We start from the raw sequence: 26,795 nt of genomic DNA on the forward strand, positions 1-26,795 counted from the left end.
GTTCCACCCCAGAGCCCAGTACACTGATGAAAATCTCACTCATGCCCACCATCAAACACCACTGGCTCCAGAGCGTTTTTTCTTTTTAAGATTTTATTTATTTGAGAGAGAGGGTGAGAAAGAGCATGAAAGTGGGGTGAGGGGCAGAGGGAAAAGCAGGCTCCCCACTGAGCAGGGAGCCCGATGTGGGGCTGAATCCCGGGACTCTGGAATCACAACCTGAGCCAAAGGCAGACGCTTCACCCACTGAGCCGCCCAGATGGCCCGGCTCTGGAGCTTTCTAAAAAATATTTTTTTGTGATTTTGCACTTGCAATCATTTGGCTGTAAGTAACTTACCAAAGTTAAAGTAGGTAGTGAGTGCTCAGCAATCGTGCACACTCTGAACGCTCGTGAGTTTCAGTCATACTAAAGCTTTGTGGAGAGCAAAGCTAAAACAACTGAGTCACATTTCCACGTCTCTTAAAATTTTATTTATTTGAGAGAGAGAGAGCACAAGGGGGTAGGAGCAGTGGGAGAGGGAGAAGCAGGCTCCCCGCTGAGCAGGGAGCCCCGCATGGGGCTGAGATCAGGACCTGAGCCAAAGGCAGACGCCCAACGACTTAGCCCCCCAGGCACCCCACATTTCCCTGTCTTTATTAGCTTCCATTTTGCATCTTTCTATATATGTTAGAACCTATGGATTTTTTTTTCTTTTACATTTAACCTTTGGACTGAGTCATCCGTTGTCCGCATTCAGTTTCCCAAGAGACAAAGTGTGTGAAGTGGAGAGGGTCCCAGGCCCGCACCCTGCGGCACGCGGGCGGCCAGCAGCACCGGTCTCCGGAGACTGTCCAGGCGCCCGGTGCTCAGGCAGACACGCAGAGCCGCGTCCCCCCTCCCTTGCGAAGGCAAGGACGGGGCACCCCTGCTCCTCTGCCCTGGGGGAGCTTTCTGTCTCAGGACGTGAAGAGCGGGTCTCTCCCATGGCGGCGGAGAGACTGTATCTGTTGTGTTCATTGTTCCTTTTCTCCAGCCCTGGCCCCACTTCACGGGCCAGCCTCCCTGCCACAGAGCGCACCCACCCTCCAGCACGCCCCTGTGACCCAGCCAGTCCCCTGCGGAACCCCCATCACCCTCTCTCCATTGTCAGGACCGCCAGCCTCCAGAGCACGCCCCCAGGGCCCCGCGGGGTCAGGCCCCTCTGACCTCAGCCCCTCCGCTCTTGCCCTTCCGCGGGGCCTCCCGATGGCCTTCAAGGCGGGGCTGTCACTCTCTTCCTGTCATCTCCCCTCAGGACACCTTCTTGCCTCGTCCCTGGACCCCACCAACCGCTCTTCCTCCCCTGAACTCGGCTTCCGCGCCCCCATCACCCGCAGAGCTCTGCACACCGGCCCACGGTCTCTGTGAGGCAGGGGGCTTGCTCGGTCCCCAAACGGCCGGCACCTGCCAGAGGGCGGCCCCTGCGAGATGCGCAGTAAGGAATGAAGGGATGAATGTGGCCTGAGTGCAGGAAACAGCAGACTTGAGGCCAAACCCCACAAGTGCCCCTAGCGCCCGAGTCCCCGGCAGAGTGACTGTCCTCTGCGGACTCCCCACGGTGCCGGGCAACGCTCCTCCCGCCTCCCGCCCACAGGCCCCCATCCCCCGGTCCTTCCATCCCCTTCCACCCTCCCCACCCCGCTGCCCGTTCTTCTAGGGCCCACCTTTTGCCCTCTTGCCTCCGCCATGCCCGTGTGAGGGTCCCCGGCATCCCCTCTCCTTCCTTCAGGGCCCTTCCAAAAGCCCCAGAGCCCGACGAGTGTTCTCGAACCTGCCGGCCACCTGATCGTTCCAGGCCCCACGTTGCCAGGGCCGGGGGGAGGGGGGAGCCTGCCTCTTCCGAGGTGCCTCCGTGTCCTTGTTGCATTACAGGTAACGGGGCGTCCCTCACGTACCATAGAAGTCACCTGCTCCAGCGCACAGTTCAATAACCCTTAGTAAGCGTCCAGCCCCCACCTGCCCATCTGCAGCCCTCCTCATTCTCGGCCCAGCCCTGGCAACCACCAGTCCGCATCCTGTCTCTACACCACCTGCCTGTCCTGCATGATTCAGGTGAATGGACGCCTGCAATCTGAGCCCTTTCCTGTCTGGCTTCTCGCACCAGGCATAGCGGTTTTGAGGTTCATGCATGTTGTGGTGTGAGTGGGCGCCTCCTTCCTTCCTCCCCGCGGACCTCCGCGTGTGCGCCCACCCCGCACTGGAAGGCCGCCTGGGCGGGTTCCACCGGTGGGTTGTTGTGAACACAGCCGCTGTGAACGTGCGTGCGCCGGGCTTTGTGTGGACGCAGGCTTTCATCCCACCCCTCTGGGGGAACCGGCGGGGCCTATGGTAGATGAATGTTTCAGTTTTTAAGAATCTTCCCAGCTGTTTTCCAGCGTGGCTGCGTCATTTCACATTCCCAGCAGTCAGGTCAGATCTTCGGCAAGTCCTCACCCACACCTGCTATTTCCCCTTATTATTATTACAACCACCCTGGCTGCACCTCATCGTGGGCTTGACTTGCATTTCCCTAACGACTAATGACCTTGAGATTTTTTTCCTGTGCTTCCCGACCATATGTGCATCTTTGGTGGACTGTCTATTCAAATCTTTTTTGAATTTAATTTTTTAACTTAAATTTAAGTTCCTAATTGGGTTCCTTGGCTCCTTGTTCCTGAGTCCAAAGGCTTCTTTGCGTGCTTAGTCCTTTCTCAGGTATGCGATTTGCAAATACGTTCTTCCAGTCTGTAGCTAGTCCCCTAATTTCTGTAACGGTGTCTCTTGAAGGTTTTGATTTTGGGGACGCGGCCATCGAATCTCCTGACCTTCTATCTGTTGGCAGACGCTGCTTTGCCCGAGGGCTATGGCGGGCTGGGCCCTCATGGGGCGGTTTCCTGCCCTTTCCCCCATGGGCAGCCCCGATCATCCCTGGGGGGACAGGGACAGCCATATGCTCTCACACCGACTCTCACCCACAGTGTGTGTGGAGAGAAAAAGAGTGACCCCTGACTGCCGGGGGAAACCCGGGCTCTGTCACCCCTGACCCAAGACCTGGGGAGTGGGGTTGAGGCACCACTACCCTCAGCCCCTCGCCCATATGGGGCGGGGGGGGGGGGGAGGTAATTATAGTGTCTGCATCAGAAGGCCACTCAACTTACCGCGGTGCCCACGGGGACGCAGGGTTGAGACTCGGTCACTGCAGCCCCAGGCCAAGCCCTTGGCCGTCAGCCCCGTGAGGGAGATGAAGCTGCTGACATAGAGCCTGGTCAGCGAGGCTGGAGGGCCCTGGGCATTTGGGGAGCGTGGGGCAGGGAGCCAGACCCAGCGTGGGGCTTGAGGAGGGGGCGCCTCAGCCTCCCCCACGGTGGGTTAAACCCCCCACGGCCCCTCCTGACAGCCTGGGAGATGCAAGGGCTCTCGGGGGACCCTGTGGGGCAGACAGCCCAGCCCTGATGGGGTGTCCCACCTCACAGCCACCAACTCCCTGCCTCCTGGGGCCTGTCTCCCCAGGGCCTGCATTTCTTTTTTAAGTTTTACTCAGAGAATTTTCAAACATGTATGTGGAGACATTTGAAGAAAAGGAAATTATCGTTGTTAAGACTCGAATTGGCAGCAATGTCTCCAGCCAGTGTTTAGTTTTATCTAGAATACTTATTGTGTCTTGTATGAAGGAGAATGCATTTAGTGTAATATATGAAATGAATAAAAAGGAAAAAATTGTCATTTAAAAAAGAGAGAGAGGGCAGCACAACCCATCCTGTGGGCCTGTCACCCGGCTCCAGCAATGGCCTCGTCAGGGGGCTCTCTTCTACTCTCCCATCCGCCGGGTGAATTCCTTGGGGTCCCGTCAGTCCGTTCTCGCGGCCCCATTTCCAACACCCCGCTGTACCGTGCGAGCACACACATGCACAAAATCTCCACCGACAGAAAGAGCCGCTTGCCGCCCACTCCGTCCTGGAGGGTCCTGGTGCGAGAGGCCGGCCCTGCCCCTCTCCAGCCGGGTGTCCCTGGCCCACCTCTCGGAGCCCCGTTTCCGCATCTGTAAAGTGGGACGTCAGGGCCCGATGCTGGCAAGGTGCCTCTGGAGGCAAACCCCCCGACGACCACCGGCTGCCTGTGAGTGCCGAGGTGTACAGCAAGGCAGGACCCGCAGCAGGGAGGATCAGCCTCAGGCAGGCAGGGAAGAGAATGAGAATGGGGAGAGGGACAGAGGGCTTTGAATATCTGTAGCAACACAGCAGAAACTCAAGCAAATATAGCAAGTTGTAGGTGTACATTTTCTCAAGCTGTATGCTTTTCAGACATTTGGAATAATTCATAAATCTAACTGCAGCAGACTAAGGCCAAACTTAGAGAAAACAGTAACTCAGATCATGTCTATCACTTAGCAGAAGCTTGTCTCGGCTCTGTTGCCGTGTAACAAAATGTCCCAAAACTAAGTGGCTTAAAACAACCACCACATTATATTCCCCACCCCCCCACCCCCATTCTATGGGATGCCCGGGCTCCCCCAGGTGGGTTCTTGGGCAGCTCATGACACTGGCGGGGACTGTGTCACCTGATGGGGACTTGCCTATGCTGGATGACCCAGATCCCTGCAAAGCCACCTGTGACAGGCGGCTGGTGCTCCCAGCGTGCAGGGAGGTTGTTGTGCCGTAGTGATGGGAAGGCCCAAGCTTCTCAGACCCATGTGTGGGGTCTCCCAGGAGGCCAGTCTGCAGGAACCCCCACCCTGCCACCACATCACAGGCTGTCCAGAGTCGGGATGATCTCCATCCCTCCCCCCGCCCCCGGCTGAGCCTCGGGCCTGCCCCGATGTCCCTCCAGGCCCAGAAAGTGTTCAGGGCAGCCACCATGCCTGCTCTCTCTTTGCTGCCTCAAGCCCCGTCTCCGGATACAGCCCCCATGTCACCACCGCCACTGTTCTCATCCAAGCTGCCACTTTATGACAATGGAGGAGGGGCACTAGAGAGCCGGGCCATGGAGACGGAACCAGCCTCCACCCCGGGTCTGGGCACAGCACCCTGAGGGAGATGCTGTCCCCTGCAGCTCCCCCAGGCGACTGCGCTGGTTTGGCATTTTGGCAGTTGGCTCCCTTTGGGAATGGGCTCCAGCGTCTCCTTCTTTACTGAGGACTTGGGGTTCCTCATTCACTCATTCAAACCCCATCGGTTCTGAAGTACGGAGCACTACACGGGGCCGGGGATACGACTGTCAGCAAAGCGGACCTGGTTCCTGCCCTCTGGGGGCTTACTGGCAAGTGACAGACAGACTCGCCAAAGAGCCCAGGACAGGCTGCAGTTCCAAACGGCAAAGGGCCACTTGCTCGGGGCTCTGAAAGTCGGGAGGGGGCTCTCGGGGCAAGGGCAGGGGGGAAGGAGACATTTCAGGAGGAAGAAGTTGTCCTACAACTCTGTCCCTTCTCTGCCCTCCTGGGGCCATACGCCGAACGCAGAATCCCGCAGGAAGCCTTTCCTCCTGATGCCTTCCCAGGGGCTTACTTCAAGAGCCTCTTCTTACCCACCTGCTCCAAAGTTTTAGCTCCCCAGCCCCACCCTTCACAGCCTCCTACTCTCTTGGTTTTCTGCTCAGCCTACAGACTCTAACACCCGTGGGGGCAAGGGTTTTCGACTGTCTCGGTCACTCGCTAGAGCCCGGCACATGGAGGGCACGCAGTCCGTGCTGAGAACTCTTGTTGAATCATGCACAGGAAGCTGTCCATGCATGCATCCCGTGGGGAGGAGTGGGGAGAAATTGCTCTCGCGGCCATTCTCCTACTTCCCCTGCGGACCAAGGGGTTCTGCGCTGAGAAAGAAGGGTTTTGCGGGACAGGTGTCGGGGACCTGACTTCACAGTCGCCCAGCCAGGCCCACACCTAAGGAATCCACACCTGCGCTGCAGCACCTGCCTTTTCCCAAAGCTCCAGATGATTCTGATCACAGGCAGGTGTGCGGCCGCTGCCCCGGCTTGGTCTCCAGGGTGTGCGGGTTCATGGCCGCCCAGCCCGCTCTTTGGTGATGGCTGCTGCCAGGTGGGGGTGCAAGGTGAGCCCACTGAGCCTGACTGTCCTCCCAGAACCCACAAGGGCCCCACCACCAGCTTCCTGTTACCCGCCCCCACCCCCAAATGGAGACCAAGTTCCTGGAGGTGGTCACCTCACCTGGCTGCCAGGAAAACTGTTGTCCAAGTGGGCTCTCTCTTTTCTTAAAAGAAAAATGTGTTTTTTTTTTTAATTTTGGAAAAATGTCTTTTTTAAAAAGATTTATTTATTTAAGTAATCTCTATACACAATGTGGGGTTTGAACTCATGACCCCAAGTCCACCAACTGAGCCAGCCAGATGCCCCTATGTTGGAAAATTGCAAACACACAAGAAGTAGAGAGAACAGCTTAACGAGCCTCCACATAACGTCAACAGTTATCAACATTTCCCATCGTTTTTTCTCTCTCCTCCCTCTTCCATCTTTTTATTTTCCTGGACACCTTTTTTTTTTCTTTAGATTTCACTTATTTGAGAGAGAAGAGAAAGAGAAAGAGATTGAGCACACGAGCAGGGGGAGGGACAGAGAGAGAGGGAGAAGCAAACTCCCCGATGAACAGGGAGCCCAATGTTGAGGGGCTCGATTCCAGGACCCTGAGATCAAGACCTGAGCCGAGGGCAGATGCTCAACCGACTTGAGTCACCCAGGCGCCCCTTTCCTGGACACTTTTAGAGCAAATCTGGTCTTCATACTAATTCACTCATAAATACATTTCCATATGTATCACTAACAAGAGAAAGGCTTTTTTTTTTTAAGATTTTATTTCTTTATTTGAGAGAGAGAGTGAGCACATAAGTAAGTGGGGGGGGGGGGAGAAGCAGGCTCTCTGCTGAGCAGGGAGCCAGACTCGGGGCTTGATCCCAGGACCCTGAGGTCATGACCTGAGCTGAGGCAGCCACTTAACCAACTGAGCCAGCCAGGCGTCCCCAGAGAAAAGCTTTTAAAAGCATGATGATACCACTGTCACATCCATTCCAATTAGTAATAATTTCTTAATATTATCTAATACCGAGACTGTAGTCCATTTTCCACTATTACTTCACACATACCTTTTTACAGTGGGTTTGTTCAGGATCTGTACACATTTCACACACTGCGCTTGGTTGATTTGTCCCCTAAGTCTCTAGTCTTCCACATGGGGCTCTGACACTAGATTCGAGGTTCTCCATGGGAGCAGCCAATTAATGTCCCTGGGAGGTTTTTTGTTTTTTAATTAATTAATTAATTTATTTATTAATTTATTTGAGAGAAGGTGCACACCAGGGGAGGTGCAGAGGGGGATGGAGAGAATCTCAAGCAGGCTCCACACCCAGCACAGAGCCGATGCGGGACTCGATCTCACAACCCTGAGATCATGACCTGAGCCAAAATCAAGAGTGGGACACTTCACCGACTGAGTCACCCAGGCACCCCAGTGTCACCTGGGATTTTTTACAAAACACGCATACCTGGGCTCTACCTGGACCACGTTAGCTTGGGATCCCTGGGGTGAGCCTGGGCCTGAGTATTTGCATTCATTTACTTGTTAAGCCCCCCCGCCCCCCCCCCGCCCCACCCCTCGGTGATCCTGGTAATCCCTGCATGCTGCTAGGGCTGGGAACCACTGGCATACACTCAGGGATTGCACCCCCCAGTGGGCAGGTGGCAGTGTCTTGTCACAGCTTGGAGAAGGGGAGGGGATGCTAGTGGCCTCTAGTGGGTGAAGGCCAGGGATGCTGCTCAGTATCCCACAGTGCCCAGGACGGGCCCCTATGACACGGAATCACCCAGCCCCGGACATCAAGCGCAGACATTGAAAAATTCTGACCCTGAAACACAGCCCCCACTGTTCTCAGGGGACCGAGGACTCCTGGGGGAGGAAGCAAGTTAAACTGGATTCTTTCCATTCCTCATCTCAACTCATACAGTTGGCAAAACCCATCTACCTGGCCGCCTCTCATTAGCAGTCACCCCTCCCGAGACTGGCAGCTCCTCCCTCCTCCCTCGGCTTGGGGCCGCAGAGCCCACTGGTTGGGTGACCTATGACCTCCCTGTGCCACAGGCCCCAGGACGTGGACAGAATAAGTGTCTCCCCCTCGCAGGGCTGTCCTAAGCAGGTGGTGACAGGGGTGTCACATGCCTAGGTGGCGCTGTCAGTGACAGTTATCCTATTCACCGCGGTAACCCCATGCCTGGGGCAGAGTAGGTGCTCAAAAAGCATGTGTAGAAATAATAAATCCCCATTTGTCCTGGTGGAAACTGAGGCCCAGAAACAGGCTGATCTCACAACCAGCACCGAGTATTCGTTCGGCCTGCTGAGGACTTCTCTGCCAGCAGAAAAGACCTCGCTGGTGCTCCACCATGCCGGAACCAGAACCTGGTGGCTGTGCCCACCGTCCCAGGGGCTCCCCCACCCCTCTGTCACCACCATTAAAAGGAGACAATTCAGAGCAGCCCTGCCCACAGCTCACAGCCAGGACACAAGACCCTGGACAGTCCCCTTTCCCTCTGAGGGTGGGGGATGGGGACCCTCGGAAGGAGCATCCTGTCCCTAACCCTGCCCCCTTTTGTCCTTCTTTTGGGGAGGTGGGACATGATACATTTTCTACATTTCACTCCAGACTTGATATAAAAGACTGTAACATTTTAAGGAATGACTCAAAGGGAGAACACACAGCTAGGATGCTGACTCCGTTTCCTGCAACTCAATTCTTTCCTGCTTTCGCCCAGGGAGTGCCACTGTCCTGCTCTCTGACTCAGTTTCCCCTTCCAAGCCTCCAGAATTACATACAGTACAGGGTGTGGAGATCTTGTGGGCATGACGGGCTTCTGACAATGACGTGAAGAACCCACGGTCGGAGGTGCTTTTCTCCCTCCTGGCTAGCTGGGTAGGTGCGGGCAGAGACCTTCCCATCAGGGAGCCTCCTAAGAAACCCATTTGGATAAAAGGTCTCCACACCCACCCGGAGAGGAACTGGAGAGTTACTCCCAGCTGGGGCATCAGCAAAACCTGAAGCTGGAGACACGGGCCAGCAGGCAAGTCTTCACACCCCCCTCTTGCTGCACCCCGGGTTCACCTCCAGAAGTGAAGAGTGAAAGCCTGTGAGGAGAGTGGAAGGGCCAGACCCTAACACCAGGGAGGCTGCCTTTTGATCACGAGGGCCATCTGAAGCCCCGCGGCTTTCCCAAGATGGGGCGGGAGGGGGAGGCGGGGCCGTGTTGCTTACTGTCCCCAGGGCCCCCGAGCAGGGCTAGGGAGCTGCGGATGGCGAGATGGTGGGGCCTCCCACTTCTCGCCTCCCCCCTCCGCAGCCGGGCGATGGGGCCCACTCAAGTATGGCTACCTGCTATGGGAGAACCCCGGCGCCCCTTTCCACCCAACCAGGGCTGGGGTGCACCGCCTCAGGGAGCCTGGCAGGCAGCCCCGGGGAGGGGCCCAAACTTCCCCCGGGCCCCACCCTCCACCTCCTCCCCAGGCCGGGCGAGAGGAAACTGAGGCGGGAGGCCGGAGGCGCGGGCGCCGGGCGCGCCCCTGGCACGGTCCCCGGGAGGCGGCGGGCGGGCCTGCTCCGCCCCCGCGCCCGGCCCGGGCAATCCGGCGCCCGCGGGCTGGGCGGGGCCGCAGGCAGCACCGCCCCGAGGGGCCGGGGAGGGGGCGGTGGGAGGCGTGCGCGCGGTGGCGGACCGGAGCGCCGGCCGGGGCGGAGCGGGGGGCCCCCGTGCACTGCCCGGCCCGGGCCATGACCCCCGCTGCTCTCTCTTGCAGGCTCGTCGCCCCGGTCCCCAGAGCCCGGCCACCGCCGCCGCCAGCGCCCGGGCGGGCCCTGTGCGCCCCGGGCGCGGCTCCGCAGTGAGCCCCCCAGGAAGCGGTGAGTGCCCCGCGCCGCGTGCGCCCGGCTGCCTGGCCCGGCGCTGCCCACCCACCCCTTCCAGAGGACGCCCGCGCTCCCCGAGAGCCGCAGGCGACCAAGCGGCGTCCACGCCCCGCCGACTCCGGCGGCGGGAAGGGCGCGGCAGGGGAGGCCAGGGGCTTCCGAGGGGGTGTTGGAGGACCCTCGAGGTCCTGGACGTCCCCCCAACTTCTCGCAGACTTTTCTGCGGAGAGGCGGATTTGGGGAAAGTTGGGTCCGGAGCTCTGGTTGTGCTGCAACTTACCCCGGGCGGGTGGGGGTGTGTCCGCGCATAGACGCCTCTGGCCCCCCACTGTCCACCCGACACCTCGCGCTGTCACGAGTTCCTCGGGAATGGGCCAGACCGCCATTCCTGAGAGCTGGGAAGGAGCCCGGCCGGGGGTGGGGGCAGGAGGCCTCGGGAGGAACCATTTCCCCTCTATCGAGTATTTCAAACTCGATATATTATTTATGAGCCGCCTCACTTAGGGGCCCCCTTGGCTCCCAGGGCATCAAAGCAGGTTTGCAACCGCAAAGGGCGACCAGTGTGAACGCACGCGCGACTTCTCCCGGCCGGCTGAGCTCAGCGGAACTGGGGGAGGCTCTCAAGAACCGGGACCCGCAGCTCCGCTCGCCTGGCCGCGTGGGGGGCGGGGTCAAGGGCGGTCGGACTTGGTCCGGAGGCGCCGGGCTGTTGGGCCGCGGAGGAACCGCGGAGAGAGGCAGTCTCTACTGGCTGAGCAGCTAGTGGGTCACGGAGGAAGGGCAGGTGGAAGGCGCTTCTGAGAGAGCGGAGCCTTCGTGGCACAAGCGCCCCGTCTTACAGATGAGGAAACTGAGGCTCAGAGAAGCAGAGCTGGATGGGCAGGCCCTGGCGTTTCCTGCCCCACCCCCGGGAATCCCCGCACCTGTCCAGGCCACACCTATCTTGGGTTCTTTGTCCCCACCCTGGGTACCGGTTCCTCCGGATGGATGGATGGATGGATGGGTGGATGGGAGGGAGGGAGGCACGGAGGGAGGGAGGGAGGCCGGCGGTGTATTTATGGAAAGACTTAATCCCTCTGCAAGCCCCAAGGAGGCTGAAAGCTTCACCACCTAATCTCCTCTCCCTGGAAGCCCTTCCCTTGCTTGTGGGGTGCAACTCAGTGGGCCCTGAGCCGGAGTTTAGGTCCCCTCTGAGGACTGGAGCTGGGACCTTCCCCTCAGTGGGTGTGGAAAGGGAGCAGTGCTATTTAATGTGTACCGAGCACTTGCAGTGTTCCAGACCCCGCAGTCCGCATCACCTGCCTGGTTCCTTTCATCCTCTGACCAAGTAGTGGTGTTATCCCCATTTTACAGATGAGGACAGGGAGGCTTGTAAAGGTCATGAGGCGGGTCGGTGGCAAGGCCAGGCCTTGAACCCCTATCCCTGACAGTGAATTGCTCTTGAATATGGCAGGAGCTAGGCCTGGCCTCTGGGACCAGCAAGTGCAACACTTCCCCCCCATTAAAATATTATGAATGTATAATACACACATGGTAACATGTGCACATCGAAAGTGTATACCAGATCCGGAAATAGAACTTCCCCAGGAATGTCCTCCTGCCCCCCCCCCAGCGGCAGTCTCCCTCGGGAGCCAGCAGTGGGTCCCTTGTCTCCCACAGGCTGCCACTTCCGAAAACCTTCAGGTGAGCTGGCAGGTGCTCACTGCTGCGGGCTGGCACTTTGTGGCTCCTATCATCAAGGCTGCCATGAAAAACAATTGCATGTTTTTGGGGGCACCTGGCTGGCTCAGTCAGAAGAGCATACTCTTGATCTCATGGTTGTGAGTTCGAGCCCCACACTGGGTATAGAGCCTACTTTATTTTTTTTTTTAAAGATTTTATTTATTTATTTGAGAGAGAGAGAGAGAGAGAGAAACAGTATGAGAGGGGAGAAGGTCAGAGGGAGAAGCAGGCTCCCCGCTGAGCAGGGAGCCCGATGTGGGACTCGATCCCAGGACTCCGGGATCATGACCTGAGCCGAAGGCAGTCGCTCAACGAACTGAGCCACCCAGGCGCCCTTTATTTTTTTTTTAAAGATTTTATTTATTTATTTATTTATTAGAGAGCAAGCGAGAGAGAAACAGCATGAGAGGGGAGAGGGTCAGAGGGAGAAGCAGGCTCCCCGCTGAGCAGGGAGCCCGATGTGGGACTCGATCCCAGGACTCCGGGATCACAACCTGAGCCGAAGGCAGTCGCTTAACCAACTGAGCCACCCAGGCACCCATGGAGCCTACTTTAAAGAAAAAGAATTTTTTTGAAGATTTTATTTACTTACTTGACAGAGAGAGGGAGAGAGATTGAGAACGAGCAGGGGGAGCGGCAGGCAGAGGGAGAGGGAGAAGCAGGCTTCCCGTTGAGCAGGGAGCCCGATGTGGGGCTGGATCCCAGGACCCTGGGATCCTGACCCGAGCCAAAGGCAGATGCTTAACCAATTGAGCCACCCAGACGCCCCTAATTGCACATTTTTAAATTAACCCTGTGGTTAATTAATCATTAACTTGACTTCTAATAGCATACCCCTTATTTTTAAACAAACAGTTTTACTGACATATATAACATATGAAAAGCTACACAAACCATAAGCACTGAGCTTGATCACATAGAGGCTCAGGGCAGGCAGTGGGTGAGTATTTTGCTCAGAGTTACATAGTCAATCACAGGGAGGCCAAGGCTGGACCCCAGGTGGCCCAAGACCCTTCTCCATGACAGAAAAATAGGTGGGGATTTCAGTGGGTGGTTTGCCTCCCCGCCCCCATCCTCTTTCACTTCTTGTTGGTGAGCTGCTGTGGGCCAAGCAGCTGTCCCTGCTCCCCGCTCCCCCCAAGAGAGGAGCTTGCAGCCTCCTGCAGGTCCATGGGCTAAGGCCAGGGAGATGCTCATGTTTGCACTCTGTGTACCAGGATGGGAGGCATGTTAACGCTTGTAGCATCTGTTCCCAGCACAGACCCTTTGGCTGGAATTGCAGGAATTCTAATCCTGTTACAAAAAGCAAGTGCCTTTTCTAAAGAAGGAAGAAAACCAAGATGTTCCCCGTGCCTACTGGGAGCCCAGGGTGGCCAGCCTGCTAGAACCTTCTTCCCTGTATTTGCAGTGAGGAAACAGGCGAGGAGAGCTTGCCCACGTGCCCTGGCTGGGAGTGGCACCTGGTTCCATCCTCACTCAGTGGGCCCACCCACCTAGGCCAACTGTCACATTCCTCAGCTATGATTCTTCACCCCGGCCCTCTCCTTGGGCTTCAAGTGAGGTATTGGTTAAGCACCTGAGGCGCCACACTACGGTGAGTCATGACCTCAAGAGGGTCATTCCGATTCCGTCTAGGAGGTGGCTCTGCAGAGACCAAGATCAGACTTCCTGCTGGACCCGACCTTTCACTCACTTTCCCTCTCTGGGCCTCCGTGTCCTCATCTGGGAAACCCATGTGAGCACCAAGACCACCTCTGTCGAGAGCTGCCAGATTTTGCAAATAAAATACAGGATGCACCTGGCATGCGACTCTTGATCTCAGAGTTGTGAGTTCAAGCCCCACTTTGGGTATAGAGAGTACTTAAAAATAAAATCTTAAAACAAAACAAAACAAAAAAACCCGGACACCCAGTTAAGTTTGAATTGCGGATTCATGATGAAGGATCTGGGGTCTGAGCATGTCCCATGCAGAAACAGGGCACTGTTTATTTTATCTGGAGCCTTCTCTGTCCGGCTCCTTCCAGCTCTAGATGCATATGATTCACTTCAGAAAGACGTCCCCTCACACTCCAGAGCCCAGCCTCTGGTCCACGAAAGTAGTAACTGAAGGGAGTCAGCCCGCGCTGGGGCCAGACTTCAAAAAGTAGGGTCCCCCCAGTCCGTCTGTGGCTCTGTGTCTTGGACACTACATCATAGTTACTTTTTACTTTGGGCAGAGAACACGCTGTCTTCCTTTCCTCTGCACTGCAAGCGTGTAGAAGGTGAGTGGGGGAGCTCTCGCCACTGTGGGCTGGCAATTTCTTCCAGGCTGCTGTAAAAACAGTCACAGACCACTTGGCCAAGTGTGTCCTTCCCCTGGAGATGCTCCTGCTTTTAGAGCATGCCGCGTGGTGTGCAAAGCAGCTGATAGCCATCTCTCTCCATGGCTCAGAGCGGAGGCAGACCCTGCAGGAGGAAGTGTCTATCATTGCCGTCCCTGCCACGAGAGAGGATCCTGTGGTGGCCATTTGGCGGTAGAGCCATTTCTATGCCCAGGTACAAGAAAGAACCTGTTCTACTTCAAGCTGTTGTGCAAATAATTAACAATCTGATATTTCAAAGGAAACACAAACAGCCCGACGCAATAGGAAAGGGAGGTTTTCCACACTGCTGCCACAGTGTGAAAGGGGACATTTATACCTAAACTAGCGGTTCTCCTGGGCCTGACCACACTTGTGCCATCTTGCCGAGCGAAGGGGGACCCCTCCCACGAGATCTTTGCTTCCCTCCCATTAAATCTCTTTTCCCACATCGCAGAAACCTGTATCTTTGTAACGAACGCAGCGCAGAGCCGCGGCGTATAGGATGATGGGGCCCTGAAACCGAGTGCCCCCGGGTTGGGCTTCCTAGCCCCGGGACCCCTCGGAGCTCCAACCCCTGCCCTCCCTGTCTGTAAAATGGGGTGGCGGTAATGTTTCTCTCTTAGGGCATTGTTAGGGTTGAGTGGAGTAATTTTTATAATAATCTCAGCCCAGGACTTGGCCTCTTAAAAGCATTAGCCAGGTATCTGTCAGCTCTCGTTATTGTGATGCTGCCCACGAAGGGGTTTGAAGTAGAAGCGGCCTCACTCGCCCCAGTCAGGCCTCCATGCCCCCAGTTGTAGAATCAGGCTTCAACGCCTCCCATTCACGGGGCTGTCTCCGCAGTCTCTGCCAGTCTCTGCCAGGCCTGGCCCTCAGCCAGCAGCACCATCACAGAGGGAGTGCATCACCCGTGGGAGCGCCTCCTCCCGACACGGCAGCCCAAACCAGGGTCCGCTACGTGGGACACCCCTAACGCAGCGCCTGCACAGGAGTGCTGGGGGCAGGGTGCCAGTTTGACACAGAGCCTGGGCAGCCAAACTTCAGCACCTCCGGCTCAGAGAGGGAAATGACTTGCCTGAGGTCACACAGCTCTTGGACCCTGGTTCTTCCTCGTTCCTCCAGGCCGTTCCCCCCTGCCCCTGCTGCCTACCTTCTGTCCTGTGGGGAGGTAGAGGCAGGGTGGCCAGAGTTAGGGCCCGTGCACTGGGACAAGACACGTCGGTTTGTGAAAATTCTCCATTTGGGAATTTTAGAAATCGGACACAGAAACACTGCACACTGATATGACCCCTTGATGTGACCTGGCCGGACCCTGATGCAGCTTCTGGCCCCTATGTCCCCTGAGTCCAGGCTGGGGCCGCTCCTGCTTCCTCCTCTTGCTTCCTTGAGCTGCCTTCTTTTTTCTCCCTCCCAACCCCCTTCCCCCCTTCCCCCCTTCCTCCTCCTGTCTCTCCCTCTCCCCTTCCCTCCTGAATGTTTTGAAATGGGTATTTTTCAAGTCACAAGACAGCTTTAGAGACAACACCTATCAATTCAGGACAAGTCTTGGGGAGGTGGTGCTTCTGGCACAGAACACAGCCTTCCCCAGACCAGAGCCGCGGTCCCCTGAACGCACCTCCAACTGCATCAGAGAAGTCTCTAGGAAAACACGGTCTGATGCACAAAACTGCGGTCTGGGCCACCACTGGGGAGGCGGTGGCGTCGGGCACAGAGGCCGTGGGGCCCCTGTTGCTGTTGTGTCTCTGCTTTTCTTTCCCTGGTTGACTTCTCTTGAAATAGTTTCAAGCCTCCAGAAAAGTTGCAGGAACACAAAGTGCTCCTCCAGGTCCTTTCCCAGAGATGAACACTTAGCCACGTTTGCCTCGGGGTCTCTCTTTGTACGTACACACGCGTGTGCTGATCTCCTAGCTGAACCACCGAGTTACGCTGCAGGCACGGTGTGGCCCCGAGCCCAGACACCTGGAGCCGCACTGCCTCTTGCAGACTTGGTCCAATGATCGACATCAGAAACCTGAACATCGGCCGCATCCTGTCACCTCATAGACAGATGTCTCTCTTTTGACTTTTATTTTTATTTTATTTATTTTTAAAGATTTATTTATTTGACAGAGAGAGACACAGCGAGAGAGGGAACACAAGCAGGGGGAGTGGGAGAGGGAGAAGCAGGCTCTCCGTGGAGCAGGGAGCCCGATGCGGGGCTCAATCCCAGGACCCCGGGACCACGACCTGAGCCAAAGGCAGATGCTTAACAACTGAGGCACCCAGGCGCCCCTTGACTATTTTAGTATTAGTTGTTTTTTTAAAGATTTTATTTATTTTTTTGAGAGGGAGAGGGAGAAGCAGACTCCCCGCTGAGCAGGGAGCCGGACTCGGGGCTCAAGGGCTCCATCCCAGGACCCTGGGATCATGACCTGAGCCGAAGGCAGACACTTCACCGACTGAGCCACCCGGGTGCCCTGGCATTTTTCAGACAAACACAAAAATACGTCATGAACTCCCACCTTTCAGCTTCGGCGCCCCGCCCCTACTGCATCGTCCCCCTGCGCCAACAGCACGGGGGGTGGCTTTTCTGGAGCATTTTACAGCAAAGTCCTAACCTCACTTCCTCTGGGAGGCCTTCCCCATAAATCACTGTCTAAACCCTGGGACGGGTCGCCCGTAAGCGCACAGTGAAGTTGGGGTACACTGTGCACGGTGTGTCTACTAGGCTGTGATGTGTGAGCTGCTCACAGTGGCCAGTGGGGGTCCTGGGTGTGTTCATGAGCCCGACCTCAGGGCTGCAGACCCCTGGGCCGGAGACCCAGCCTAAGGAGGGTTGGGAGAGACAGAGGTAAGGTCTATGCCACTCCCTGCTTAGCCCCCACCCCCAACCCCGGGAAGCCCTGTAGTTGAAAATGTTGTGGCTGTAGGGTCCAAAGTGCTGGGTTTGAACGCTGAACCCACCTCCTGCTACCCATACAACCTTGTGGAAATTAACTAACCTCCCTGTGCCTCTGTTTCCCCCTCTGTGGGATGGGGATGGGGATGGTCCCAATGTTTCGGGGCTGTCGTGAGCATTAACTGACCAGGAATCTCGGTCCAGGGGCTCTGACAGGCACACAGTGAACACTCAAGAGATAACAGGTGTTACTCCCACAGGACTGGCCTTGGGCTCTCTCTTCCCTTGCTCTCCCCCTGAAGAAGGATACCCTCTCCTAGGCATCGCATCCTGCACATTATTAGAATCCCCTGGGGAGCTTTTAAAAAATCTCAGGACCAGGTCCACACCCCAGGCCAATTACCCCAGAATCTCTGGGGTGGGACCCAGGCACCTGTATGTTAAGTGCCCAGGCGAATTACCTGTGTTGTAGGAGATAGTACTCAGGGCCTCTGCAGCGGTAATGAGCATCCCCTGGGTCTTGTTGAGATGCAGCTCCTGAGCCTGCAGGCGGCGTGGGGCCTGAGAGCACGCATCTCTCACAAGCTCCTGGTGTTCCTGTGCTGCTGGTCCAAGACCACGCTCCGGATAGCATGACCGTGGAGAAAGGCCCCCGCTGGAAACCACTACCTGTCTTCCCTCTGTGGCTGTTATAAATAATAGCACTGGACACTTCTCGGGTTTGAGCTCTGTGCCCTCCTGATAATTCAGTCTTCCGTGCTGCTCAGTGATCCCGCCAAGAGCATCACCCCCATTTTAAAGATGAGGAAAGTGAAGTCTTGGTTGAGGAACCGCCCCCTGCGCTCACCTGGCTGAGCCAGGCTCTGGTCCAGCCAGGAGGGCACACAGCTCCAGGACCTGCCGGCAAGTTAAAAGATACTCCACCACTGTCTACCTCTCCCGCCCTATCTCTCTCCCTCCCACTCGCTCGTGCTCTCCGCTTCGTCTCCAAGCCCCCCAGCCTGTCTCCAGGCCCCCTCCTGGTTCCACCATCTCCTAAGCCTGCATGTCTCCCAGACTCCCAGCTGCTCCTCCACACCCTCATTGTCCCCCCCCACCGCTGCCCCCCCCGAAACCCTCATCTTCCATCCTAAGGCTCCACAGTTTCTGACCCAGAGCGAGCTTCGACCTTAACAGGCACATGGCCCCCCGGGGGGCCTTGTTAAAATACCGATTCTGGCTCAGTGCATCTGGGTGCGCCTGAGATGCTGCATTGCTAACAAGCTTCCAGGGGGGCCAAGGCTGCAGGTCCACCGGCACAGCCTGGGTAGTGAGCGCCTGGGGGACCCCAGCATTTCCTAGCCATAGATGCCGGCCTCTGGGCAGGACGGGATGACGGGTTTCAGAGCACAACGCGGGGCCTCGGTCACACACTCGCGTTGGAGATCCGAGGGGCCCCTCTCGTGGCCACCCTCTATGCCTCTCCCTGCCCCCAACCTGGCACACAGGCGGCTCCCTGTGAATGGAGGGATGAGCCTCCCCTTCCCCAGAAGGGCCTGCAGAGCCTCACAGGCCCCAGACCGAGGTTGGGGCAGCCCCAGGCTGGAACCCCAGCTCCCTGAGCCTTCATTTCCACGTCTGTGAGTGGGGACGGTAGTAGCACATCCCGGGACTGTCGCTGAGGGCTGTCACGAGCACACAGGTGCTGAGCACTGTCAGCTGCTGCCTGTTTTATTCATCACTCAGAACACTAAGGACGCATCCCATTGCTGGCCAACGAGGGGAACACTGGTTGGGATAATTTTAACTCCCTCGGACTGAGGCTAAGTGCCCTTAATCTGTTAGATCTCCAAAGAACGTGCATCTTAAACGAGGGGCGGGGCCCTAACAGAAGCAGAGCCCATCATGGTGGCCTCAGGACCGCCCGCCCGCAGCCTGGCCTAGGATCCTCACATCCTCCTGCTCCTGCTTCTTGAAGCCAGCCACCTCTGCAGACCCTAAAAGAAAAGGCCAGGTCAGACCCCGACCCCACGCTCACCTCCACTGCACCCCACACTCAGATCCCCAGTATATTCGGCTCTGAGGCGCCTGAAAGTTTTTTCCACCGCACAGACTCATCTTTGAGCAAACTCTGGCCCAGACGTAGTCAGCACTCACCCTGACCTCGCCAGTCTGGCGGTTTCTCTCCCCACTACTTCCTGTTGTGCGCCCGTGCGGCGGGGGCGGGGCGGGGGCTGGCCGCACGTGGCCAATACCAACGAGCCCCTTCTCTCTCCACAGGCCCGCGGAGGCGCCGCCATGGGGCTTCAGCTGTCCTGCCTGAAAGGTAAGGGGGGCAGCTCCCCCACCAGTTCCTCTGGGGCTAGGGGAGTGGGGGGAGGCGAAGGAATGAGGCCGGAGAGAGTGGGAGGGTACACTCTGGCGAGGGACGGGGGGCCACCACTGAAGGCAGCACCTGTACACAGCAGGTGCCTTATAAAGGCTTGCTCTGACTGAGCGCCCCTGCAGGCCTTCCCTGTCACTGGCAGGTGAGTGATGTGGGAAAGTCTCAGTGCCCCTGGGCCGTGGCTTGTCCCTCAGGGCCGTTAACCCCAACCGTGGAGAGGAAGGGAGGAAGAGCCCCCGACAGGCACACCCCGGGCTGTTTGCTCTCCACCCCGCGGGCCTGTTATCACTGACATGGGAGGTCCGGCCCACTGGGTGCTGGGAAGGCCAACAGGGAGAAGGTCCTAGAAGGACACAAAATCGCTGTGGAATGTGGTAGGTGTTGGCAGAGGCAGCCCAGACTCCTGTCCTGTGCCCTAGACTTTTCTGTCCGGCGTCTGGAGGGCCCAGGGGCACCTCAGACCAAAGTGGCCCACACTCTCCCCTTGAAGCCCATTCTTCGGCGACAAATGCTCCCCAGCCGGAAATCTGGGAGTTGTTCTGATGGCCCCTCGCCCACGTGTGGCATGCCCAGCCGCCCTGACTCACCTCCTGGATGTTTCCGAGGTGCCCCTGACCCCATCCCTTCGCCGCAGGAGGTCAGGCACGCGGGAAGGTCCAGGCCAGAGTGAAGGACCTCCTTCGGTCCCGCTGCTGCGATGGGTGAGCTCAGGAGAGCTTCTGGTTGGCCCCGCTTAGGGCTTATGCTCCGCCCCCTTGGCCAGGGGGTGGGGCCTCTTGATGGACAGTTCCTTCGAGACAACGCCCAAGTGCGGGGCAGTGGGTCCCCTGGAGAAAACCAGAGTGTCGTTGGCAGGGTGGGGATGCTATGCTGGAGAGCGGGGCACAAGCCACGCCCCTCCAGGGCCTGGCCCCTCTGAGGCCGCAGGCTGAGCCCCCGCTGGAGTGGGGGGCATTTGCGGGCCGAGCATCTGTGGGGGTGGCCGGCCAGGGGTTGCATCCAGTCAGAGCCCCCGGAGCTCAAGGACCCTCCTCCCTTAGACTTCGCGGCAGGTGTCCCCAGGGCCGGGCACAGAGTGGGCATTCAGGACAAGATTTTGGTTTTGGTTTTTAATCGTGGTAAGATATATGTAACATAAAATTTGCTGTCTTAACCGTTCTTAAGTGTACAGTGCCTGAGCATTAAGTACATTCATGTTGTTGCGCCAGGTGTCCCCATCACCCACCTCCAGACCTTCTCCACGGTCGCCTGCACACACCAACGCCCCAGCCCCTCCCCCCAGCCCCACCTCCCGCCATCCTGCCCTCTGTGAATTTGCCTATTCTAAGGGCCTCCTATGCGTGTAGTGATACACTATCTACCCTTTCCTTATTTCACTCAGCAGAATGTCCTCAAGGTGTCAGAATAGCCTTCCTTTTTAAGGCTGACTTATATACCCCGTGTATAGACCACGTTTGGTTTATCCAATTCGTTCCTCTGTGGACGCGGGGCTGCCTCCCCTTTTGGCTGCTGGGCCAGGACGTCTTTGATGAGTCAACCAAGGCCCCGGAGGGACCCCTGGGGCTGCTTCCTTTCCAGCCCAAGGCAGGAACCACCCAGGGGAGGAGACCCAGACACTTCGGACCCTGAGAGCCCCTGGGGAACATCCCATGCCCCCCCCCAATTTCCCTCCCTATAGGACTGAGAGCCCAGGAGCAGGCTGAATGTTCCTGGTGCGGGGGGGGGGGGGGGGGGTGGCTTTTAAAAGGGCCACCTTCCAGCCAGGCCCTGGAGGAGCGAAGGGCTGGAATGTTGCTGGAGCAGCGAGGTTTGCTCACATATTTTTCACTGCAGCTCGTTGGGGCCTGCCACCGGCCCTGGGCTGCCAGCCCTCTACCCACACCAGCCTCACCCAGCCCTGATGTCGGGAAGTGGCAGGTCTCAGGTGTGACAGGCAGGGGGAGGGGGTGAGGGGGCGGGAAGCTGAGCACCAGACCCTCTCTCTGTGCGTCACCAAGACGACCCAGGCCCACCGGCCCAGAGTCACCGACCCTCCTCCTCCCATAAGGGATGGGCCACAGCCCAGCAACTGCAAAGCGCCAGGTGCCCCTTGGCCCCTTCCCTGCACACCATTGTCCACATTACCTTCTCAGCCCTCGCCGCCTGGGCCCTTGCACCCACAAGCGTGGTGTTACCCCACTGTGGGGCTGTGACATGTCTGTGTGTTCTGTCTGGCTGCCACTGGTATGTGTCTTTCCACACTCTCTAACGCCTGTGTCACATCCTGCCAAGAGTTGGTCTTTGGGTGGTTTCCAATTCGTTGCTTTTGTAGATCGTGCCATTTTGAACATCTTTGATTTTTGATTTTTAAAACTATTACTTCTTTGGGGTGAATTCCAGAAATCAGAATGACCCAGTCAAGCAATTAGAATACATGGTGAATTCTTACTGGGGGCTCAGCCTGGACAGGGCCCTGTTCTGTGCATATTCTGTGTGGATCCGCTCCCCTGTCTCCACGACAACCAAGTGAGTCCTCCCGGGATCCCCAGTTTCCAGATGAGGAAGCTAAGGCACAGAGAGGCAGTGCCGCTGGCCCGAGGCCACACAGCTGGGACCCGGTGGGATCTGAACCCCAGGCAGGCTGGTTCCAGAGGCCTTGTTTCAACCACCACTGGTATGGCCTCTTCAGGAGGAAACATTTTAAGTTGACATTTGAAGCAGTCGCTGTAGCCAGAAACGTTATCAACACGTTCTCATTCACCTTCACAGTCAGTAAGATGGTGTCAGAGTTTCCTGGAGCTGCCGAAATGTATTACCCCAAACTGAGGGGCTTCAAGCAATGGAAACGCATTCTCCCACAGTCTGGAGGTTAGGAGTCCTAAATCTAGGTGCCAGCAGGGTCGCCACGCTGTCTCCGAAGGCTCCAGGGGAGGGTCCTCCCTGTCTCTCCCCACCCCTGGGGGCTCCAGGCGCTCCTGGGCGTGTGGCCTGTCCTCCTGGGTCGGCCTCCGTCCTCACACGGCCTCCTGCTTGTGTCTCTCTGTGTCCTTTCTCTTAGAAAGACACAGGTCTTCGGACTTAGAGCCAGCCTTAAATCCAGGATGATCTCATCCCAAGATTCTTAACGAATCACATCTGCAAAGACCTTATTTCCAAATAAGGTCACGTTCTGAGGTTCTGTGTGGACATGGATTTGAGGGGACACTTCACCCCACCATGAGTCACTTCATGCCTGAGCCCCGCACGTGCGGGGCAGGAAGGTGCTTCTCCGGTCCGACGGCAAAGACTCAGCCCGAGGTGGGGACCTGTGGAGGGTGTGGCACGGGAGAGAGGAACACAGCTGCGCCCGAAATCCTTCTGTTTCCGGTCCCAAAGGAGAGTGGGTGCAGCGGAGCACTGGGTGTGGGGTCCTGCTGCCCAAGGGCCTGGCCACGGCAGCTGTGACATGTGGGAGTGCTCTGCTGTCCAAAGAGCACCTCCCCTGTGCCCTCTGGCAGAAGGGCTGGCTTTGGCTCGGGCGTCACTGAGCCAGGTACTGCTCCCAGAATGGGGTCCCTCGATTTGCCTATTTCCTGCTCACTACAGCTGGACAGTGTAGGTGACTTCACAGTGGGGAGACTGAGGCACAGGGCCACTCTCACCAGCCCGCGTCCCATGGCCGGTTGGAGGGGCTTGGCTCAGTAGGCAGGGAAGGGGTGAGTGGGTTCCTGGTTTGTGGGTTTGTGAGTTAGCAGCCTGGTGGGGCCCCAGACCTGAGGCCTCAGCATCACCTGGGAACTGGTCAGACTCATGGGCCCCTCCTAGACCTACTGAGTCAGAAACTCGGGGGGGTTTTAACAAACCCTCTGGGGGATTCCAGTGCCTGCTCAAGTTTCAGAACAACTGGTGACCTGGCTCTGGGGTCAGAAAGATCTGAGTTCAGATCCCAGGTGTGTCCCTGACTAACTGCAACCTCATACAAATCTTTTCACAAAGCAAAGCCTCAGCTACGCCATCTGTAAAATGGAGTGATGAGTGGGGACATTTCCTGGGCCAGGTTTCGAGACTTATCTGAGATAGACTGGCACTGAAGATGGTGCCCAGTGGACAGGGTTTCCTGTCTGCCCCGGCCCTCTGTACCTTCCCACTCTGGTGGCAGCTGCAGGTGCAAGGGAAGTCAGTCTGGAGGTGTGGGCTTTCCTGTGGGGGCCACCTCAGGGGCCGCTGTGGTCTCTGGGGTTCCCCAGAGCGTGCCAGCGCCAGCCCCGGCCAATGACAGTGTCGCCAAGGAGACAGGCTCCTGGGCTGGGCTAGTCCCAGCGGACTGTCCTTCTGGGGCCGCCTGGGACCAGGTGGGAAGGGCACCAGGAGATGGAGACTCTGTCCGGGCTTGGTGGCTTGTTCATGTGTTTTAATGACTATTTTTTAAGAACCGTTTTAGATTTACAGAAAGTAGTTTCAAATTTACAGTTTTCCCTCTCGTTAAGGCTTTTGCATCGGCTCGGTCCCTTCATCACGGCCCCTGAATTGGTCCAGATGCGTTATTACCAGGAAGGCCCGTGCTTTGTTCAGCTTTCCTGTTCTCCCCTCAGGCCCCTTTGCTGTCCCAGGAGCCCACCTTACAATTACTTGTCACATCTCCTCAGGCTCCTCTGACCATGACAGTTTCTCAGAAGCTCCTCTTTGTGACCTTGACCGTCTTGAGGAAGACAGCCATCTGTTTGGGAGGACAGCCCACTGTCAGGATCTGGCCAATGCTAGTGGGGTCTTTAGTTTCTTGTGCCAAGCAGGTGACAATGGTGATGGTGGGGAACTGGGGACACAGGTCTGCCCTCCGCGGCGCCCCTGACTGTCCAGGCATTTCTCCCACTTCCCTTGCAGGGAGGCTCAGGGCCTCTCCTCCACTTGGCCTGTAACCAGGCATGGGTGGTCGGGGCCTGGTGGTCACGATGCCCGTTTTTGCCTGGTAGCAGGAGGCCTGAGATCAGCTGCAGGTCACAGCAAAGATGAGCGTCATGACGCATATACCTCCTAGGGCAAACTCGTGTCCGAGCCGTCCGACGCTGCAGGCAGAGCTGGTCAAGAGACTGCTCACTGCACAAACATCGATTGCATCCCTACTGTGCGCCGACCCAGGGCCAGATACAGGGCTTCAGACATGAACAAGGCGGCTGCACTTCTGGACCGTGTGGAGCTGGGAGAGTGAGAGAGAGGTGAACGTTACTCAGTGCAGCCACCTGAGTGCCGACTGCCACATGCTAGGACAGAAACCTGTGGCCCGGCCCAGGGCAGGGGTGGCACCAGGGAAGCAAGCAATCCTGGAAGAGCTGCTCTGGGAGACGGTGGAACCGGGGGCAAGGGAATTTGGGGCTTACTCCAATGGGGGCTGGGGGCTCTATGTAAAGAGAGGAATAAAGACATCCAGTCGGCTAGTACATCTTGAGCCATTTTCAGAATGCTTTGGGGGGCTTCATATGTTTGAAAGGAAGGTGACATGGTGGGGCCTGCATCAAGGTAGAACGTGGCCAAGGTCAATGCCTTAGTGTACTGAGCTTCCGTGTTCCCATCTGTGCAATGGGCTGCAGCTTCCTGCCCGTGGGGATCCTTGCTGCCTGCCCTAAACCCCCTCCCCTCAGGGAACAGAGCCCAGACCAGCACTGCGTTCCCACGAGACCTTCCATCTGTCCGGCAGGCAGCTGTTGGACATCCGCTCTGGGCCAGGCATTGCACCAGGCCCCAAGGAAGGCCTATGGATGGCTCAGAGCCCTGCCCTCACGCAGGAGAGGCAGAAACGAGTGTGTGAACACGAGCCAGGCCAGCGGATTACGTGGTGACAACAGTAAAGGGAATTGAAGTGGTGTTATACCGTGCGCGAGGCCCTGACGTCAGAACCAGCCACACGGAGGCAGGGAACAGTGCTCCAGGCAAAGGGAATAGCGGAGGCAAAGGCCCTGAGGCAGGGACAGGTTTGGTGAGCCGAAGAGCAGTAAGGAGGAGGGGGCTGTGACAGGAGTGAGGGGTTGAGGGGCCAAGCAGGAGTTGCTGAGGTCCCTGGGGCAGGCAGGGCCGTGGCAGCTGAGGTGTGGTATCAAGAATTTCTTGTATTAGTAGTAGGAAGCACTAGAATCAGGGCAGACCGGGGGTCTAAGCCTCCCATGCGATTCCGACGTGCAGAGATGCACGTCGGAATCTCATGGGAGGCTTTCACAAAGGTGCAGCTCTGGCCCGTTCCCCAGGGGGTGGGGATTCAGTTAGTGTGGGTGGGGGTCCTGAGCGCCGGCGTGTTTATGAAACTTCCCAGCTGATTCTCCTGTGCAGCCCAGGGTGAGAACCACTGGCCGGGGCCAATATCCTTGCTTGTCACATGGAACCTGGGCTGGGGGCTGACTGCCCAAGGTGACAAGGTTGGCTTGGCTAGAAACCCAGGAGGCAGGGGCTCAGAGGGCAGGGAGACCCCCACCTGCTCCAAGGAGGGGTGGATAATCAGAGACTATCTTAAATGCCGAAGCAGATGGTACTTAACTTGGCCCTGCCCTGTCTCCATGGGAGAGCCAGCAGCCCTCCTGGCTCATGGCCTGGATTTAGCCCCATGTCCTGCTTAGGCTAACCAACCCCCCCACCAACCCTGACACCACCCCTACTGTCCTGAGGAAGGAGGGAGGAACGGCCGAGAGGGTCACAGTCAAGCTGGCTGGCCTGGTGCGTGCTTGAGGACCAATACCCAGGGTAGGCTTGGGCTTCCGTGCGCAGGGGCTCTGGAGCTGAGATGGCCCTGCACCGTTGTCCCAGATCGAGGGGGACAGGCCTTTTACCTGCCCATCTCCTGGACATGCTGGAGGGCTGTGTCAGGAGGGGCATGACCTTGGGCAGGGCCGAGATGAGGAGAGTGAGGGTGCCTGGCCCTGAGGATGGGGCCCCCTTAAATTGTGTACCCTAAGCTCCTTAAGCAGCCCACTTCAGTCCTTCCCACCTTGGGGGCGGGCCGGTCCTAGGGAACCATCAGCAGGCAACACTCCGGCCCCCTGGGGACAAGCCTGGGCCGTAAAGCGTGACATCCACTCAGGTCACAGGATCCAGTGGGGGGCTCTGGGGCCAGCCTGTGGGCCAAAAAGGCACAGGCCCCAAGGACGCCTGTCTTTTTGAGTCCTAGCCGCCCCCACAGCCGGCCTCAGCTTCTGGCGGCCCCCACTGGTGTCCTAACCATGCACTTCCCATGTGTCGGGCAGAGGGGGGCCGTGCAGGGGAGACCATGAAGGTGCGAGAAAGGACGGCAGCTCCGTCTGAACAGCTAGGGAGCCATGTCCCACACGCTTGGTTCAGTGAAAGGAACAAGGGGCAGAACGACAGGTCTAACACCACCATGCATGTTGGAAAAAGGAAACAAATATGCCTAGGAGGGTGTTTGTACATGGAGACAGAGAATGTTGTGGAAGGAGACACAGGAAACAGCAACCATGACTGCCTCCAAGGGGAGAAGCTATGAAGAACAGGGTGGCTGGGGGTCAGCCAAGAGCAGGGCCCACAGGCTGGAGTCTTCCTCGGCCCATCTCTCTGGCCTGGAGGGACCAGCTGGGCCCAGCATCCCCACCCCCAGAACTCTGGGGACTTCACTCTCGACTTCCCCGGGCCCGGTGACC

At 57.6% G+C, this 26,795-nt stretch overlaps 1 protein-coding gene across 3 annotated transcripts in view; it reads left to right on the top strand.

The window, feature by feature from the left end:
* Positions 1 to 9,684: 9,684 nt before the first annotated feature.
* C17H16orf74 (chromosome 17 C16orf74 homolog) overlaps positions 9,685 to 26,795 on the top strand; it is a 31,375-nt gene continuing 14,264 nt past the window's right edge. Inside the window, exons 1-3 of one of the 3 annotated variants that reach the window (XM_027619068.2) lie at positions 9,685 to 9,887; positions 13,024 to 13,209; positions 19,095 to 19,140. In XM_027619068.2, coding sequence (XP_027474869.1) covers positions 19,113 to 19,140 — 28 coding nt within the window. In that variant the 5' untranslated portion in view covers positions 9,685 to 9,887; positions 13,024 to 13,209; positions 19,095 to 19,112. Of the gene's footprint in view, positions 9,888 to 13,023; positions 13,210 to 18,690; positions 18,829 to 19,094; positions 19,141 to 26,795 lie in introns of those variants that run through there. The other 2 variants (XM_027619067.2, XM_027619066.2) reach the window with 2 other exon arrangements.

The sequence above is a fragment of the Zalophus californianus genome, chromosome 17, assembly GCF_009762305.2.
Source record: "Zalophus californianus isolate mZalCal1 chromosome 17, mZalCal1.pri.v2, whole genome shotgun sequence".
NCBI lineage: Eukaryota > Metazoa > Chordata > Mammalia > Carnivora > Otariidae > Zalophus > Zalophus californianus.